At 40.9% G+C, this 19830-nt stretch overlaps 1 protein-coding gene across 1 annotated transcript; it reads left to right on the forward strand.

Moving 5' to 3' along the window:
- The first annotated feature begins 22 nt into the window (after window positions 1-22).
- LOC134816228 (gamma-secretase subunit Aph-1-like) lies at window positions 23-11980 on the forward strand. The gene is made up of 7 exons (XM_063824971.1): window positions 23-343; window positions 2767-2898; window positions 3093-3207; window positions 3327-3407; window positions 3599-3750; window positions 6356-7400; window positions 11854-11980. The coding sequence occupies exons 1-6, from the start codon at window positions 248-250 to the stop codon at window positions 6500-6502; spliced, it is 723 nt and encodes a 240-aa protein (XP_063681041.1). The 5' UTR covers window positions 23-247; the 3' UTR covers window positions 6503-7400; window positions 11854-11980.
- The last annotated feature ends 7850 nt before the right edge of the window (window positions 11981-19830 follow it).

A 19830-nucleotide genomic window follows, 5' to 3' on the forward strand; every position in this document is an offset into this window, starting at 1 on the left:
AAATAAGTTCTTCTGTGTCTAATTAAAATGTTGCCATCTTAAAATGTTCCGATTATTGGTGAACAATGTCCCTAGCTTTGTTTTAGCTCCCAATTTATCCGTACTAACTTGAAGCTTCAATTATCTTATCAAATCCTTGCAGTATAAGCATGACCACACAACCAATGTAGAGTGAAAGAGAAACCTGACTGAGTGAAAGAGAAACTTGGCTGAGTGAAAGAGAAAATAGAGATAACACGCAAGAGAAATGGCTGTAAATTGGCTGCCCTTCATTGGATGTCTGTCCATAGCGTTTGGTCCGTCTGTAACCCTGTTTCTGTGTACTGCTGCTAAGGAGGCTCAGGTTAGTTCATTTGGTGAATGTTGCAGTAATTCCAGCATATGTTCACCGAAAATTGTTTATTTTGATCATATTTGTGGTTTTTTCAATTTAGGTTGTACAATGTACCTTAAAAGTATTGATTGGAGCTGGGTTAATGATTTATATATTATAAATACTAAAAAAGAAAAAACGAAAGACGTGAATGCAAAGTAAGATTCTTATGAGCATCAGCGCTTATCTTCTGTTTCAGCTGAACATAACCCTATTTAACACTTAGCAGAGATTCTTCGCAAATCTTCTAATATTTTTCACGGCTGTTTCACTACTACTAGTCATGTTATTTTTGGGTGATGGGTAACAATTCATTTATTTGATTTGTTAGTTGAGGAGTTCATGTTATTTTTTGACATTCCATATTATGTTACAGCTGTTCCCAGTATTTTCTTTGTTTTTATTAAAACTGCTAGGTACTTCTTAATATACTGCAGTAGCACAGCACGTTTCTTATTCACTCTTAAAACTTGCTTATTCAATTTCTTAATCATTATATTCAGTTTGAATAAAAACAAAATAAAATACTGAGAACAGCTGTGAGCTGTAGCATACGATATAACAAAAAAAATGAACTCCTCAACGAGTTAAATAACAGAATTGTTACCCAACAATAACATGCCTAGTAAAACAGACGTGACAAAAACTTAGAAGATTTGCGAGGAATCTCTGCTAAGTGCTAAATAGGGTTATGGTGTTCAGCTGAAACAAAAGATAAGTGCAAGTTGTAACAACCTGCAACCTGCAACCTGCAACCTGCCACCTGTACAGAACAGGACGCTTTATAAACCAGCTCCTTCTTCAACTCAGCATCAAAATCGGAATCCAGCTTTCAAGACAACCATACATTGTAGAAGTGAAGCTTGTTCTCATTCTCGTCCTGTTGGATGCATCTCTTATCTGACGAAAGAATCCTACTTGAAAGCTATCCTGCGATCTCCCAAAGAAACCCTGAAGCTGTACGACAACTTTAAGGCGGAGCAGAAACTTGCATTCAATCCGGTGGAGGATAGACTGAGGTTCCGACTGTTCAGGAAGAACGCGGAATTGGTAGCGGATGAGAATTCTGTGGACAAAGAAACTGCTGAGTTCGCTCTGAACTTCTTCTCTACAATGACTGAATCTGAGCAGATCTCTTACAGAGGTCTCAATGTAACAGGACACAACAAGAACGCTAAACCTGCTCTCCGGAGTAGTGAAGAAGATGTACCCGAAAGTAAACTCTGACAAATGAAGGAAAGATCACCAAAGTTAAAAACCAGGAGCTTGCGGGTCGTGTTGGACCTTTGCAGCTGTTGGTGGACTGGAGACAAGATACGCTGAGGTAGCTAATGTCCTGAGAAACTTCGCTGAGCAGGAGTACTTGGACTGTGTGTACGAGGGATCACGTGATGGGTGTAACGGTGGATGGCCTGGTGACTGCTTTGTTTACTCAGCAGCGAACGGAGGAAGACTGGCAAAAACTGCCGACTATGAATACGAACAGATTGCTGACACTTGTAAAGGTTCCAGCAAACCAGACGCTATGATAGCTGCTAAAATCATAGGCATAGTTAATACAAGGAGCACTGAACAAGCTAACATAGAAGCTCTGGCTTCAGGAGCTGTCTCTGTGGCATTTGAAGTGACTAACAAGTTTCAGAGTTATTCAAGAGGTATATTCAAGGACACAACCTGCACAGGCTGGGCTAACCATGCCGTCGCAGCTGTGGGATATACCTCTCGTTATGTGCTGGTCAAGAACTCGTGGGGATCCAGCTGGGGAGAAAGCGGGTTTGTTAAGTTCACCAGGAACCACCACAACTGTTTCATGTGGGAGTACGGTAGCTATCCTCTACTTGATTCCACTGGTTCCACTGATGAAGGAAGTGACGAAGCAACTGATTATCAGGTTGACCCTGATGATGATAGTGACCCTACTTCAGCGCCTGACTGTGTGGACTCTTACTCTCCTTGCTATGAGAGATATTGTAAAAATCCCCGTATCAAGGAGAACTATTGTCAGAAGACTTGTGGCTACTGTAAAGATGACGGGGAATGCCCTTCCGGCACATTCAAGTGCTTGGACGGATACTGTAGGCACGAACACGTGTGTTAAACTAACACTGTGAACTTGATTCTCTTGCTTCGTAATAATCTTACTTTGCATTCAAGTCCTTCGTTTTTGTTTGTATACAATAATATGTAAATCATTAACCCAGCCAGCTCCTGCCTCCAACCAGTCCTTAAGGTACAACTTAAAATGAAGTCAGTCATCAGTGGTTTATACAAGTACAACCGTATCACAATAATCTCTATTTCAATATTGAATATTACTAAATCAGCCCGTGCGACTGTTCAGATAATCTCTCATCCACTGAATTACCCGTGATGTAACCCCTATCCTCTCGCAGGCAGTGATATTGTTGATAACCTCGGCGTTTTTCTGGTTACTCTCTCTACTGCTCTCCTCCCTAGTGTGGCTAGCTGTGGTCCCGCTCAGGAAACATCTCGCCTTCACACTTGTCTTCTCCGTCCTATTTCAGGTAATCTTATCTTTCATCTCTCAGATTATCTACTGTGTACTGGGGCGAACTTAAGGGCACATTTCAGGAATCTTCTAACGCTCGTCCTGATCCTCGTCACACTGCGAGACTTACCCCAGATAGCGCGTGGGGAATGATTGTCCATACTTTCTTAAGAACACATTATGATGGTATAATTCACTAATTATCTACAGGAAGCGTTGAGGATACTGTTTGTACTCCTGGTTAAGAAAACTAACGTTGCTCTGTCCAGAATATCCCGGGAAACTACCGACCTGTTTCATGGTCCCAGATACTCTGTTATTGCTGGTAAGAGAGCACTAATACTCTAATACACAGTTATTGGGGGTGGCTGTGAGCTGGGTTTAGGTTTCCCAAACTCTTTTAAAGTAGCTTGATTTGAAAAGAATTACATAGTACTATCCCAGGTCTCGGTTACGGAGTGATGAGTGCCATGTTTATGTACGTTAACGTTCTCTCTGAAGCCAGTGGTCCAGGAACTTACTACAGTAAGAATCCCTATTTCATTTAAATCTAGAGTCTATAAAATTAAACAATACTGCTGAAGATTTGTTTAGGGTCTTACCAAAGCCACGCCCTAATTCTGATTACAGATGACTCACTTATAAAAGTTAAAACTACGTAAATATTCATTAACTAAAATAAATAATAAATATTAATTAACCGTACTTTTTTTCAGCGCCAGGATCCCCGAGTATGCCGATATTTGTGTCAGGAGCCCTCCAAGCTAGTGTCATGACGGGACTGCATGTGTGTTGGGGTCTACTCTGCTCAGATGGGGTGGAGAAGAGATCCTGGCCTCTACTCCTCTCTGTCACTCTTACTCATCTGGTTAGTGTTACTCCTCTCTGTCACTCTTACTCATCTGGTTAGTGTTACTCCTCTCTGTCACTCTTACTCATCTGGTTAGTGTTACTCCTCTCTGTCACTCTTACTCATCTGGTTAGTGTTGTCTCTACTCCTCTCTGTCACTCTTACTCATCTGGTTAGTGTTACTCCTCTCTGTCACTCTTACTCATCTGGTTAGTGTTACTCCTCTCTGTCACTCTTACTCATCTGGTTAGTGTTCAGCTGTCTGTTGTCCATTAGTATGATAGAGTGTTATTTATAAATCTGTTTGCCGTACAAATATTGAGTGTGGAATGAGGATCTAGTTACAGAGGTTAAGGTTTAGCACGTATTTTCACTTGTTTACTTTTCTTACAATCTTTACTAATATATAACTATTACGTCTTGCTTCCATTATTAGTCTTATTCGTAATGATAGCTAAAACTTCTGGCCATTTTTACTTGTTACCAGTACTTTTTCGGAAGCAGCCGGTACATAGTTACAGTTTTACAGACCTTTGTTCTACTAGTGTAAAATAGTAGATTGCTTATTGCGTGCTACAACATCTAGTCAGTTACCAGTTTAATGAATTTTCTCTTTGCAGCCTTTTCGTTATTCTTTGCGGCGTTATTTCTCTAAATTTTACTTGAGCTAATAACATCAATTCTTGGATAAAGTCATGATATTCATCTCTTATTTGATTAACAATTCTTGGCTGGTGGCTACAACGTGCAATTACAGAGCCTTGCGAATTACCATTTATTATTTCTATGAAATTAAACCTCTTCGATCTCTGGTTACGCTAGCTAATTTCTTACTTTTTATTTTAATTAATTCCTTTTCAACTTAATTGATGTAAACCTTCAAAACACACTGTTATTCATAGATTCGCAACAGAGATCAATGTCTCAGTTGATAAAACCCTCACTCGTAAACTGCGACTACGAAGAGAAATACGAGAAGATATTCAAAGAAAACTCACGCTTCCAATCACCTTGGATGATCTTCAAGTTTTTAGCAGGACTGATTTACAACGTTTTCGTCTATCTCTTCCTACTCAAAGACCCTACAGATGACGATATAGTGGAATATGTGGAGAATTCTACACTTGCTTTGCTAGTGAACTCTGATGCCGAAGAAAGTAGGTTGGAAGTTGAAGACTGTAGCCTGGAGTCCTGTTTGCCATCGGTCGCTATCAACAGTATAAATATGGTTTTCAAGAAGCACCCCCAGGGGAAAGCATCAATAGAATCATTCCATTTCAACGGGGAGAAGATAACAAACAGAAGTCTAATGACGGAAGTTCTCTTTTTCTACCACACCGCTAGTGTTCATCCCAAGTTTCACCTCTACTCTAACAGCCTTACCGAATACATTGTAGACAACAACATCTCTACCCTGCAACCGTCCACCAAAACATCTCTACCTCTACACAATGCTCTTACTCAATCTGATAGAAGCCCTGCTCCTGACTTGAAAGTGAGAAGTGAGCGGCCGTGGAGATATAGGTTCTTCACGAGAGTCTACTCTGTTGAGATCACCAGAGAAAGCTTGATCGAAGAAACTCTGTCCCCACCACTGTTTAAAGACCTTTCTCAGGGGATCCCTGAAAAAAGTGTCCCGTTTGTAGGGTATCTTGCAGAGTGCAAGGAGGCAGTTAAAAATGCACTTTGTAACGCTGATCTCCCAGCTGAGTTGCTAGATCCGCTGTTCTGTCACATTATTGTACATGCTGTGGACCACTCTAGTTGCTACACACATACCTGGAATTTGAAGTTTGGAGTGGGAGAATTCCTGAGGGAACCCTGTTCAAGGTTCTCATTGTTCAGATCGCTGATGTTCAGATGGCTAATGGTGAAACCAAGCCACCACCCCATTTGGTCCAACAAACTGAAGGGCATCCAACAAAACCCTTTCTATTCTGAAATATACAAATCTGTACAGAGTCTGGATGTGAAGTATGGACTACAGTTTGCAGAAATCATTACCGCTAGTACCATGTACTAGAGACTGAAGAGTCTTCGAGATGAACTCTTGTATTTTAGGAGTAGTTGGATGACTCCAAGCACAATTACCTAGGACTTTTAGAAATATCCCGTGAATTCTTTGCTTAATATTCGTTAGAGTTTGTACGTTGAGTAATTTTGTTCTAATTTTGTCATAATTTTAGAGAAATGAGAAATTGAATCTACATTATTTCCTGTTCTGACCAACATCATCGCACTTGTTCAATTTGTGGTGACCTTAAAATACCAAGCGATGTAGATTAACAGATCAGCCGCACAAGTTCGACAAATTAGAAAATGGCTTTAAACCTTAAAGTAGATCCAGATGTTGTTAAAAATAAAAAATATTAAAAATTCCACCGTGGTATTATTTAGTTGTACAACTAAATTACCACGGTGGAATTTTCAATTTTATCATTTTTTCCGGCCATGACCCATGATTATACTATGCTGTGGGTTCAGTCATACAATAATGAAAAATAATAGAGTACCGATTTCGCGAAAACTTTTCAATATTTAATCGATATTGGCTCGCTAAAAGCTCATCAACTACTTGCTAATTACCTGTTAATTTCTTGCTAATTAACAGTTACTATTTCAGCTGGTATCCTGTCTGACACTCATGAATGAGGCTGGAATGTCTCCTCTGTACGCTATTATCTTCTCCTACCTGGCTCTCATCCTAATTGGAGCTTACACTTTCAGACGATTCCAAGGAAACGTGAAACCGTTCTTTAAGATTCTGTAGAATTGTGGGACATTCAAATCAGATATTAGCAAGATGTTAAACATTTGGGTGTTTAAATAATAAATAGTTAGGGCAAGAATAGCAATATAGTATGGTCTGTGAATAAATTCGTAACAAAGGTTTCTCTGCAGGAATGTGTTGTCCATAGTCCCAGGCACCACAAAAAAACGTAAGACTGAAACCGATGGGGAAAACTTTTTCTAGAACAATTTTTCTCCAGGCGCCTCACGCCCCAACCTTAAAAGTCGTTACTCGGCTTCGGATGGTCTGTGAGATCTCAAGAGGAAATGGAAAATGACCGCAATTGCCACATTATGGCAGACGCACGAAGTTTTCAAAGGGAGCTGACAATCACATAACGAGATAATTAGGTTTTATTCCGAAAAATCACTTAAAAACTGTCTTCAGACAGACCTTCCGAAGCCGACTTTTAAGGTCGGGGCGTGTGGGCGCCTGGAGAAAAATTGTTACAGAAAGTTTTCCCCATCAGTTTCAGTTTTACGGTTTTTGTTGTGCCTGGGACTATGTATATGGACAACACATCCCTGTAGAGAAACCTTTGTTACGAATTTATTCACAGATGGTCCCATAAATTTCTATTGTTGCCCTAACTAAAACCTTTGTTTAGAGTCTTCGGATTCTTAAAAATCTTGTTTATTCCGGTGGTATAAATCAGATATTAGCAGGACGTTTGGTATCGGAGATGCTCCGATATCAAACATCTTTGGAGATTTAAGAAGTCGCTGTGTTTATAAAATCCTATTGGGCAGAGATTAAAGCTGTTTTCATTTTTTATACTTCTAATTTAAGCTTAAATTGTTAAGAATTTCGGGATTGCTTGGAATCGGGTAACGTGTGCTTTCAGAGGAGGTAATATTATGTTAAAATGTGAGATTCAGTGGCTGGTTCACCTTACTTCTGACTATTTGTTGGGGGGGGTCCAACCCGATGTCCGATATGAGGGTTGATGAGGCCAAAATCGGAATCGGAAAAATCGGAAAAATCGGAAAATTGAGAAATTTACAGAATCGATCTCAAAAACCTCTCAGAAGTGATATAATTCAACCAGAACCCCTACATATGCTATATTGTTATAAGAAAACAAACCAATTGGACATTCTTGACATACGTTGCATGCCACTTTTCGCGCGCCTCCTCCGCCGCCGAAGGTAGGGGGATGTTTTGCGATATAAGACTTATAATTTCGGCGGAAAATGTATGAAGTTTTAAAAGTCGATTTTGAGGGCAAAGATCGCGTTTTTACCTACCCATCCAAGAGTCCCCTTTCTTGTTGGCGAAATTCTCTACTTTCTTTTGATATTTTAAAATTGAAATTTGACTTGATTGGTGGAGAGTTATGGTTTGTCAAAGTGAACGTTTTAAAATGAAGTGCAAATTCTTATCTCTGATATTGGGATACGAAACATGTATCAAGGACATTCCAATAGTATGTTTTATGTGTTTTTCCACTGCAGGGGCTTATTAGTATGCTCACTACTAGTTGGAGTTGTCATGTACTCCCAGACCCGAGTGCTTTGGCCTTTTGACGTGACATCGATTGTTAAATTGTTTCTTGAATTAATTTTATCCCAGTTACTTGTTATTATGTATTAGTACAACACTAGGTACCGGGTTATATTTTGTGGTCCGGTCTTTAAACATACCATGATATCACTAGTACACTGCACCTTAAATGTATACCAGTAGTAGTCAAGTACATTTGTATCGTAACACATGCTTGGCTGGGGGATCATGTTTTGTGTCCGTTCGGTACCCTATATTTTCAAAACGGAAAAAAAGTAGGGCGAACAAAAACGGACAAAAACAGACAAAACTTTTACATGTCCTCCTCCTCCCTAGTCTTCCTCCTCCTTCTCATCAGTCCTCCTCCTCCTCCTAAGTGTTCCTCCTCCTCCTGAGTCCTTCTCCTCCTCAGTTCTCTTCAATCCTCTTCCTGACTCCTCGTCCTCGTCCTCGTCCTTCTCCTCAGTCCTCCTCACCCTGCTCCTCAGTCCCCTCCTCCTCCTCAGTCCTACTCCCAGTCCTTCTCCTTCTCCTCCTCCTCCTCCTCATTTCTCCTCCTCATCCTCCTCCTCCTTCTCCTCCCCATCAGTCCTCCTGAGTCCTCCTCATAGTCGTCATCCTCCTCCTGAGTCCTCCTCCTCATCCTCGTCCACCTCCTGAGTCCTCCTTCTGAGTCCTCCTCCTCATCCTCCTCCTCAGTCATCATCCTCTTCCTCCTCAGTCCTCCCCAGTCCTCCTCCTCCTCATCCTCCTCCTTCTCCTCCTCATCAGTCCTCATCCTCTGTCCTCCTCACAATCGTCCTCGTCCTCATCCACATCCTTAGTCCTCCTCCTCCTTATCCTCCTCCTCAGTCCTCATCCTCTTCCTCCTCAGTCCTCCCCAGTCCTCCTCCTCCTCATCCTCCTCCTTCTCCTCCTCATCAGTCCTCATCCTCTGTCCTCCTCACAATCGTCCTCGTCTTCATCCACATCCTTAGTCCTCCTCCTCCTTATCCTCCTCCTCAGTCCTCCCCCAGTCCTCCTCCTCATCCTCGTCCACCTCCTGAGTCCTCCTTCTGAGTCCTCCTCCTCATCCTCCTCCTCAGTTATCATCCTCTTCCTCCTCAGTCCTCCCCAGTCCTCCTCCTCCTCATCCTCCTCCTTCTCCTCCTCATCAGTCCTCATCCTCTGTCCTCCTCACAATCGTCCTCGTCCTCATCCACATCCTTAGTCCTCCTCCTCCTTATCCTCCTCCTCAGTCCTCCCCCAGTCCTCCTCCTCATTCTTCTCCTTCTCCTCCTCCTAGCCTCATCCTCCTCCTCCTTCTCCGCTTTCTTCTTCTCCTAATCAGTCCTCCTCCTCCTCCTCGTCCTTAGTCCTCGTCCTCGTCCTCCTCAGTCTTCCTCCTCAGTCCTCCTCAGTCCTCCTCAGTCCTCCTCCTTATCATCCTCCTCCTCCTCAACAGTCCTCCTCCTCCTCCTCAGTCTCCTCTTCCTCATCGTCCTCCTCAGTCCTCCTCCTCCTCTTCCTCATCGTCCTCCTCAGTCCTCCTCCTCCTTCTCCTCATCAGTCCTCATCCTCAGTCCTACACTAGTCGTCCTCGTCCTCAGTCCTCCTCCTCATCCTCCTCTTCGGGCTCTTCCTTCTTCTCCTAATCAGTCCTCCTCCTCTGTCGTCCTCCTCCTCTTCCTTAACCCTTGTCCTCATCCTCCTAGTCCTCGTCCTTAGTCTTCGTCCTCCTTAGTCTTCGTCCTCAGTCCTCCTCCTCCTCCTCATCCTCCTCATCCTTCTCCTTAGTCCTCATCCTTCTCCTTAGTCCTCCTCCTCCTCCTCAGTCCTACTCCTCAGTCCTCCTCCTCTTCCTCATCCTCTTCAGTCCTCTTTCTCAGCGCTCATCTTATTCCTCCTCAGTCCTCCTCCTCCTCATTCCCCAGTCCTCCTCCTACTCGTCAGTCCTCCTCCTCCTCCTCCTCCTCGTCCTCATCCTCCTCGTCCTCCTCCTCAGTCCTTCTCCTCCTCAGTCCTCCTCCTTCTCCTCCTCAGTCCTCCTTCTCCTTCTCCTCCTTTTCCTCCTTCTCCTCCTACTCCTAAGTCCTCCTCCCCCAGTCCACCTCCTCATCAGTCCTCCGCCAGTCCTCCTTCTCCTCCTTCTCATCCTCAGTCCTCCTCCTCATCATCCTCCTCAGTCCTCCCCCAGTCCTCCTCCTCCTCAGTCCTCCCCAAGTCCTCCTCTTCCTCAGTCCTCCCCCAGTCCTCCTTCTCCTCCTCATCATCAGTCCTCCTCCTCAGTCCTCGTCCTTCTCCTTCATATCAGTCCTCCTCCTCAGTCCTCCACAAGTCCTCCTCTTCTTCAGTCCTCCCCCAGTCCTCCTTCTCCTCCTCCTCATCATCAGTCCTCCTCCTCAGTCCTCGTCCTTCTCCTTCTTATCATTCCTCCTCTTCAGTCTTCCTCCTCGTCCTCGCTCTCGTCCTCCTCCTCAGTCCTCCTCCTCCTTAGTCCTCCTCCTCCTCACCAATCAGCTGCTCCTCTTCCTCAGTCCTCCCTCTCCTCTTCAGTCCTCCTCCTCCTCAGTCCTCCTCCTCCTCAGTCCTCCTCGGTCCTTCTCCTCCTCCTCAATCCTCCTCGGTCCTTCTCCTCCTCCCCAGTCCTCCTCTTTCTCCTCAGTCTTCCTCCTTCTCCTCCTCCTCCTCCTCAGTTCTCCTCCTCGCCCTCCTCCTCCTTCTCCTCTTCCTTCTCCTCCTAATCAGTCCTCCTCCTCAGTCGTCCTCTTCATGTCCTTAGTCATCGTCCTCATCGTCCTTAGTCCTCGTCCTCATCCTCCTAGTCCTCGTCCTTAGTCATCGTCCTCATCCTCCTAGTCCTCTTCCTGGTCCTCCTCTGTCCTCCTCAGTCCTCCTTCTCCTCAGTCCTCAGTCCTCCTCCTCAGTCCTCCCCCAGTCCTCCTTCTCCTCCTCCTCATCCTCAGTCCTCCTCCTCCTCCTCCTTCTCTTTCTTATCAGTCCTCCTCCTCAGTCCTCGCTCTCGTCCTCGTCCTCAGTCCTTTTCGTCCTTAGCCCTCGCGTTCTCTTAGTCCTTCTCCTCCCCGTCCTCAGTCCTCCTCTTCCTCCTCACCAATCCTGCTCCTCTTCCTCAGTCCTCCCTCTCCTCTTCAGTCCTCCTCCTCTTCAGTCCTCCTCCTCCTCCTCTGTCCTTCTCGGTCCTTCTCCTCCTCGTCAGTCCTCCTCCTCCTCAGTCTTCCTCCTTCTCCTCCTCCTCCTCTCTTTTAATGTTATTTAAAATTGTGTAGACTATTCTTTGTATCTAACTGAGGATTGGAAGTTTGAGAAAGGACCATGGTCAATGGTCATTAACCGTGCTACCCATTTCTGCAGATAGCCTGTTACAAATTGTGGAGACAATTTAAATCAAAAGTTACTAATGCGTTCCCTATTTGTTACTATTGTTATTACCAACCGTACCTCTTTCAATTGTGGACCGGGGTGGATGTTTCTGTCAAACAAGAGTTGATACGACAGTGTGTTGTTTTTCGGACGAAACGATTCTTGTTTGGAACTAGAAACCATTTTGGGGTTCTGGGACCACCACCAATCGATTTCTTGTCATATTTAAGTACAGAAATAGCTACCTATATCGCCTAGAAACCTCAGAGGAAAGATTTAAATTTTCCCGATTTTTCCGATATGAGGGTTGATGAGGCCAAAATCGGGATCGGAATGATCGGAAATGATCGGGTTGGACCCCCCCCCCCCCCCATTTGTTAGTATTTGTATCAGTTTTATTATTGTTTTGCTATTTGAACAGTTACAACATTTACTATTTACTTGATGGGGGCATACATATCAAATAGTACACATGTATGAACCGTGATATGAAGTTAATTTGGATTGATTTCTGTGTTGGGTAGTGTATAATTATATTGTATGTTATCTAATGTATTTAAAAATACCACCAACTTTTAATTATCCAACCAACAATGCTTCCTGGTTACTTCTTTTTAACTTTTAAATCTAAAATTGTGACAGATTAATTGTTCCGCATCCACATCATGATTCCTTGAAACGATTAGCATCTCGAGACCATCTCTTGGTAAGTGTCTTACTCCTTGGCTGTACCGAATGTGTCTTTGTTAACATGGTTATGATAACAACGACTAGTCTCAAATTGAACCACTTAGTACAACGACCGGAGGTCACATATTACATCCAGAATGATTAGCGCTCAATTGACTCAGGATTCTATTCTTTGTTCTAAGTAATGATGATCTAGGACGGGGTTCATTCGGTCTCTGGTTCAGAACTATATAAGAGACCAGATCGTTAGGTTAACTTGGAAGATCCAGGCAATTGGCTTGTTGCCCTCATCACAATAACAGCCAGTCCATGGCAGCACAAATCACTATTGCCATAGTGCACTGTACCGTCATTTCAATGCGCTGCGTTCCACCTCTCGTAATTTGCTTTGACTCCACACATTCTAACTTCTTGTATTACTGTTGAGTGTTGGTAGTTCAACTTATTCTAAACTCACAACTTCTTCTTAACTCCCTATACTGAAGCACACTTTTGTTTCTTGCGCCGCGCGATCATGTCTCCCTATTCACTATCTCTTAGTCTTATAATTAAATTCGGTGATAAAGAGTTATATTATATTACATTTCAGAACGAGCAAATTCCTTGCACGACATTCCGTTTTATGACTATATTAGGACCTCACGTGGTATTACAAAACAATACAGAGCAAGTCATGTCGTCATTACTTTCTCGGTGGCAACCTCTCCTACGATTTACCGCTAGTGGTTTTCCGTGAGGTATTTTAAGTGGTTTGTAAATGATGTAATTGGCCCTATCTTACTACAAGTCCGCTTTGTCTTTGATCTTCGCTCATCGTTGAGCCGTCTTATCTAGCGCCAAGTACCGCCCTATAAATGCTGGGACTGGTCTTTAGTTGGCTGGAAAGGATTTCTTCAGTGCCTGGCGATAATCCCGGTCCCCTCGGTTTATGCCATTTCCTACTATCTAGTGCCTTATCTTGCTTCGTGAATTTACTGAGAGTGAGATGTAGCCATTGATGATCCTTTAAGTTTACGTATATACCATTTCAAAGTAAGGCTTAACTTACTGTATCTAGTCTGTTGTTTGGGCGTCATCCTATCACCAATAATTGTAGAAAATGAAAATAGAGCGGTAGTACTAGTAAATGTGATAGTAATACTATTTTCATTTCCTAGTCCTACTATTTAACGGGTAAATTTACGTAAATCGCGGTGTATCGGTATGGTCAGGGTAGGTAACAATAATTAAATTTTAAATTCCAAGCCGCATATTAATATTATGCCATGTTATTAACATGGCCTTTATTTTTTGACAAAACTGGTTTTCCCTCCGCACATGATATTAGTGGTATACCAGAGGTTAACTAACTAGCCTGACAGGCTTGCTTGACATCTCGTTTATCAGCCATGCTATAATTATGACTTATCATGTGATAGATATCATACTACAAATTAGGCATTTGAAGAGGAAACTGAAAGGGAAAAGGTACGGTTAATCGCGAGATGTACGCCGTACGGCCATGCTTAATCAAAGAATGTTAGATCTGTTGAATAACATAAGATTAATTCCGTATCGCCAAAAATCCTGCCATATAATTTTCAGGGAATAGCCATGATACGGCTCCTAATCATGACTGTGAGCCTAGTCATGCTAGTCGGGTTAGTATTACTGCTGTTCAGAGAATTGTAACGTCTACCATTACTGCTGTTCAGATAATTGTAACGTCTACCATTACTGCTGTTCAAATAATTGTAACGTCTACCATTACTGCTGTTCAGATAATTGTAACGTCTACCATTCCTGCTGTTCAGATAATTGTAACGTCTACCATTACTGCTGTTCAGAGAATTGTAACGTCTACCATTACTGCTGTTCAGAGAATTGTAACGTCTACCATTACTGCTGTTCAGAGAATTGTAACGTCTACCATTACTGCTGTTCAGATAATTGTAACGTCTACCATTACTGCTGTTCAGAGAATTGTAACGTCTACCAGTACCATTACTACAGTGTTTAACACAGTTCACATGATTAAGATCCCTCTCTCTCTCTCTCTCTCTCCCAAGATCCCAGGACACACCTGGACAATATCCAGGCTGGATATCCTGATAGACATTTGTAACATCGATTATCCTACCACAATACAAGTGTCGCATTACCTGCCAATAAGATCAGATTAACTTATTAAATCTAACTTCACTGTGTATGTGTGTGAGACGTACATATTACATCATTTCGTTTAGAGAGACAAGTTAATCTGTATGTCTCTTTTATTATGTCTCTTTTATTGTTTCCGTCGAGTTTTGTTGGTGCGAACAAATTTATTAATAAAATATGCACAGTTGGGCCATGAATTTTGTTGAACTTGAATGGTCGGGGATGATATGATGTATACCATTAGTGAGAACAGTAACACATGTCAAGTTTAATCATTAATGACATGTATGGTCGGTCACTATTCACATATGACATAACACAGCATCTATATCACCAAATTGCTATCACGTAGCACACCTTCTAGTATAACAGTATAGTATCGTTATAAAGCTTGAAACCAACGTCTGTGATATTATTTATCTCTAAATATTTTTATTGCCCTCGGAACGCTTCGGGTCACTGACCATTTATTTTATGGTAATAGCTGGATATATTATGAGCATTTCTGTATTCCATTTAATTCGATAGCAGTAATATTATAATGCATATACGATATCTTATTATGTACATGAAATTTAAGCCTCACTTATATTATATAGTCCGACAGTATTTATTTGTGTCATTTTCTTGGAAGGAAGTTCAATTCGAGGTCTTTTTCCATATAGAATTTGAGTCAGTATTTGAGTATTTGGATTAGTGACTAGCAGTATAACGCATTCCTCATTCGATTCGAAATAAATATTGAGCTGGAAGTGGAAGACACTGGCATAGCAATGGTAGAACTAGAAGATGAGTGATTGATTTAACAAGACCTATTATCGCAATTTTTTATCTTCAACTTGAATTCAGTTAAAATGTGTTATTCAGTGGATATGTTTAAAATTGGTTTAAAGACATAATTATTCAATTTGTCTCAATATGATTTGGAGAAGCTCTATTCTTATGATATATTTATTAAACTAAAATATGTTTAAGTTCAGTTTTGAGAGATAAACTGGTAGCTCGTTTTTCTCCGTCTTATATTTTATTTTAATCTTATTATTGGGTTGTTTATATAAATTTAATTTATCTAAATTGCACAATTAAATGTCCCCTAAATTTCGTGTAATAATAAATAAGGTAAATCGATTTTTATATGATCAATGATATTATTGCTGCTATCGAATTAAAGGGGAATCGGGGATACAGACATGCTCATATTTCCAGTTAAAACCATAAAATAAATGGCAATAGTCCAGGGAGGACATCATACTCAATTATGCCTGTTTAATTAATAATGATTGAATAATTGATAGGAGTAGGGCGTCATGATGATAACAGTATTGACTATGATACTGATAGTGATTGCGCTGCGATATTAATTCAATAAGATGACGTAATGGCTAAATAGTCAATCGAGTATTCAAAGTTTGTTTATGCAAACCAACCGGAGTTGGTGTGAAATTCGATCGATTGATGTAGATAGCGATACTTGATTAGGCTCTAAACGAAACCAGGTCACGGAGTAGTAGTACCTAGCTAAATATCGTGCTACTATTATTCCGAGTTGCTATAACATTTTACGTACTAACTACTACTACTACTACTACTACTAGCATCTCGGTTAGTTTTATACCGCAATCATTTATACTTATAGTTGTCTCAGACCTTGGTCTGAAGCCTAAGAATTAAAGCCTTCTACCGGCGTCCAGCTACCCAGTACCACTGATTCCTCACAATTTCCCTCGACGGGTAATCATCCCTCAGGAACAGATAAAGTCTGCCAAAAGGAAATTATTGCAGTTGAAATTCCGATAGTTTGTAAATCTGAGACGAACTGATGGTTTCTCTAATTGCAAAATACCGCCACTTATATACAATATGAACATCGCATTGAGAATCCAGAATCTTAGTTGCTCTGAAAGAATAATCGCACAAGAAGGCTGTATTAGCCTATTGTACCGTACAATAGACTACAATAGACAGCCTTCTTGTGCGATTATTCTATCATTAAATATAGCTAATAACTGTTCTTTCATCTGTTCTTTCATTTGTTGTCGACGTCCGCATATCTTATCTAATTAGTGGCTGCCAATAGCAACCCCTGAATCCTGATATTTTATATTTTTGATGACATAAAACGGAATATTCTGCCAGTTTTCTTTGTTTGCTTGATTGAAAATATCTGTAGATTAGTAATAGTATGCCCCTGGATTCTTTTGACGTCACCAGGACGACCTTCGGTATAGTCTCCGGAAAGGATCATTCATAAATCCTTGTTTTTAAGAATTACGATCATTCTGTCAAAATGTTTCTCTAAAACGCTGAATCGTTTTGTTGTATTTATATGAAATTAGGGCTCACACTTTATTTGAGTCGAGGTCGAACATTTCTTGCTATGAGACTGTCAAACTATAAATTGCTATTATTTTATTATGCATATTTATCACTTGATTTATAGAATATTTTGTCGATAATGTTTTCTCTTCTAGTTACATTTAGCATTGTTATAATAATAGTAATTATAATGAATATAATAATCATTATTATAGTGGAATAGAGAGTTCACAACTTGTATTGACCAAATAATAATATATCATTGTTCAAAGTTCAAACATGCTTCAAGCAACCTGTCGATCGGCCGATGAGGACAACTATGTTGCAATCGATCATCGTAAGTATAATGAGTTTGAATTAGGTAACTAGTAGCGGCGCTAGTAAACTGGAACAGGCCACAGGCAAGGTACTGTTTTATAAACGCCTTTTTTAATGTAGAGCACTGATGTAACGTATCTTGCATGATAAATTCTTTAGATCTCCTGGGAACACGCTAATAGCGAATAAAGGGTATCATTTGCGGCTAATGTCTCTGGTTAGTGTCTCTAATTCTCTAATTATCTGATAATCTAGAAAATAGGCGAGTGGCACGATGCAGTTATACTTGTTGCTTTGTATTTGTCCCTGGTTGCGGCGGCAGAGCTGACCACTAATTTTGGTAAGGTGGCAGCGCCAGCATAGTAGTGGTACACCAAGGTATTGTTTTAAGAAAAATATCTCTATTCATGCAGAATGCCCGAAATCTTTTTGATTAATTATATTGTAACTTATTAATAAGTTAAGTGGCGGCTTTTTCCCGAATTTCAGGTATTTTTCTAAGAAAAAACGCCCAATTCGTGTATTATGCTGTCCAATTTAACGGTCGGTCAACGTTAACAAATATTTGGGGTATATTTTGCTTCCACGGGGGTAGCAAAAACTGTAGGGGGCGGGAAAAAAAAAGGCCCGACCTTTTCTTATTTTTTAGGACCTATACAATTTTGGGGGCGGCAAACAAATTTGCGGGGGGGGGGGGGGGGGGGGGGGGGGGTACTGCACAAATACGTTGCACCACTGTCCCCATACCAGGTGAATAACATAAAATTGAGATATGGACGTTTCACTTGTGTCCTACGCATTCGTGTCTTATAACTTATGCTCTATTAAATCAGGCGTGTCCTCAAAGTCAATCACTTTGACCCTACACTGGAACTTGGAGATCAGAGGGACAGAGTAGATCAGACTCAGAGGGACTGTAGAGTTTTGAATTGTCTATCAGAGCTATTTAAAGAAAGTTTTAAACACGCGATATAGGCCAGTGAATAGATGTACTATCATCTGAATACAATTTTCAAATAAACTCTGTAAATGTCATCTTAACGCGAACGGGAGCTGGTAATACTATTATCATTAAACAATTGATTACTACAAACGGTTTTACATACTTCACCCAAGGTCCCAGAACTTCCCGCTCCGAAAACCTCGTCAGACACCTCTATTGCCAAAGAGACCTCAGCGCCCCAGTTAGTTTCGTCACTATCTGAGAACTGGAGCGTAGTAGATCCCGTGACCGTCCTCACGTTCTGTATAGTCAGGGAGATGGTGGAGGAGCTGGAGCAACTACCCACATTGTTTTCTCAGATGACTTCTGTTGATTCGTATCTGGCCATCAATAGATCTTCACTTCCGACGGTCACTTTCCCGAATTTTGTATAACATTAACACTAACAGTGCTGGCGTAAATTTCCTGAAAATCCCCACATAACTATTTCTTATTCCTGCACTGTCATCTTTGACATTGAATAATAATGTTTTGAACTAAAAATAAACCTGTTGTACGACTTCTGATGATCAGTCTTAATGCCTGGAAAAAAAATAAAGGGGTATATATTGTATAATAGTATATAGGGGGTAGGATCGCAGAGGCTTATAGATGGAAAATGTTTGGGCACGTACTAAGGAGTTGTGAAAGCACCCCTGCACCTACCTATCATTCAGATCTGTATGTTTAACGTGTAAGGTCTATAATGGGAGAGAAAGAGCTCATCCCACCAATTTGTATGTGTTAATTAAAAACCTTTTAAAGAGATAATTTTTTAGTCATAAAGTTTTAAAATTGACTTATTTTGACAATCTGGTTCATATGGCCCATAACAGTGTAATATGTGGTAACTAGTAGTAGTATAAAGAATGCGTGACTACTCGGCCATTTGATGTATTTCTCGTGTTCATGAATAGCTGTATTTAGTTTTATAATAAATACAGGGGGTATAATGGCAATTTTTCTTCCTTAAAATATTGCCAGAAGTTCTTTATTATTATTATCAGATGGCAAGTTGATAATTTATCGACTTTCAATACTATCGATATTCGATTAAAAAGACAAATAAGGGTGAATTTTGACAGGAACAAATGAATAACTTGTCAAATGTCAAGCTGGATCGCAATCCCTCAACGAATTGAAATTGAGTCACGTTAGTCGCTTATACGCACCATGTGTTGGAGTCTTATGTTATAAAGTTATAATATTGAATAATATAAATAATGATTTGGGCGACCGCAGTCGGATTTCCCTGTCTAATGGCGTTTCGGCCACAGCCCTTTCGGTACAGCTTTTACTGCACCATGGGTGGGCGCCACCCCAAATCTGTATGCACCCGTGTTATTCTCGAAGCTCTATAGCTCTATAATAATGAAAGCTTGATTTGGTGACCTGTATCCGGATTCCGTCCGTAATTCTAGAGTAATATTGAATACTTTACTACAATTATGCGTAACTACCTAGCCATCCTGCCCATCTAATTGTAGAACCTTCTATGAGGATAATTCTAGGTTTATAAATTTTGAATTATCAGAAAACTCAGCGTAAGACATTACGTAAGACACAACAATCGTGTAAAGCAACGCTATATATACCACGCTGTTGAATAATCCAACCTGAATTGAAAGTACCTAAAGGCTGCAAATTTGGCGAATTTTTTGTAATTGCTGTGTCGTGAAATACAGATTCCTAAAATGAACGTTATAATTAGTATTACAGATACAAAGCATGTGGGGGTAAATTGACATACTTTCTCTCCGTTTTTTGTTTTATTTTAACTTGATGCTGTACCAGTCACACTCACACTTTGTTTGGTAATGTGGTATAAGTGGTGACTGACTGATGAAATAATGAAGGACAATAAATTATGAAATATGTTGCGCCGTGCTAACTGAAGAGACATTTGTCGAGACTTTAGACAGGAATTAAACGAAATGATCGATCGCAAACAAATTAAATTTGATCTGTTTATGATTATTACGATAGTTTAAAAATTTAA

The sequence above is a fragment of the Bolinopsis microptera genome, chromosome 6, assembly GCF_026151205.1.
Source record: "Bolinopsis microptera isolate Bmic1 chromosome 6, MBARI_Bmic_1.0, whole genome shotgun sequence".
NCBI lineage: Eukaryota > Metazoa > Ctenophora > Tentaculata > Lobata > Bolinopsidae > Bolinopsis > Bolinopsis microptera.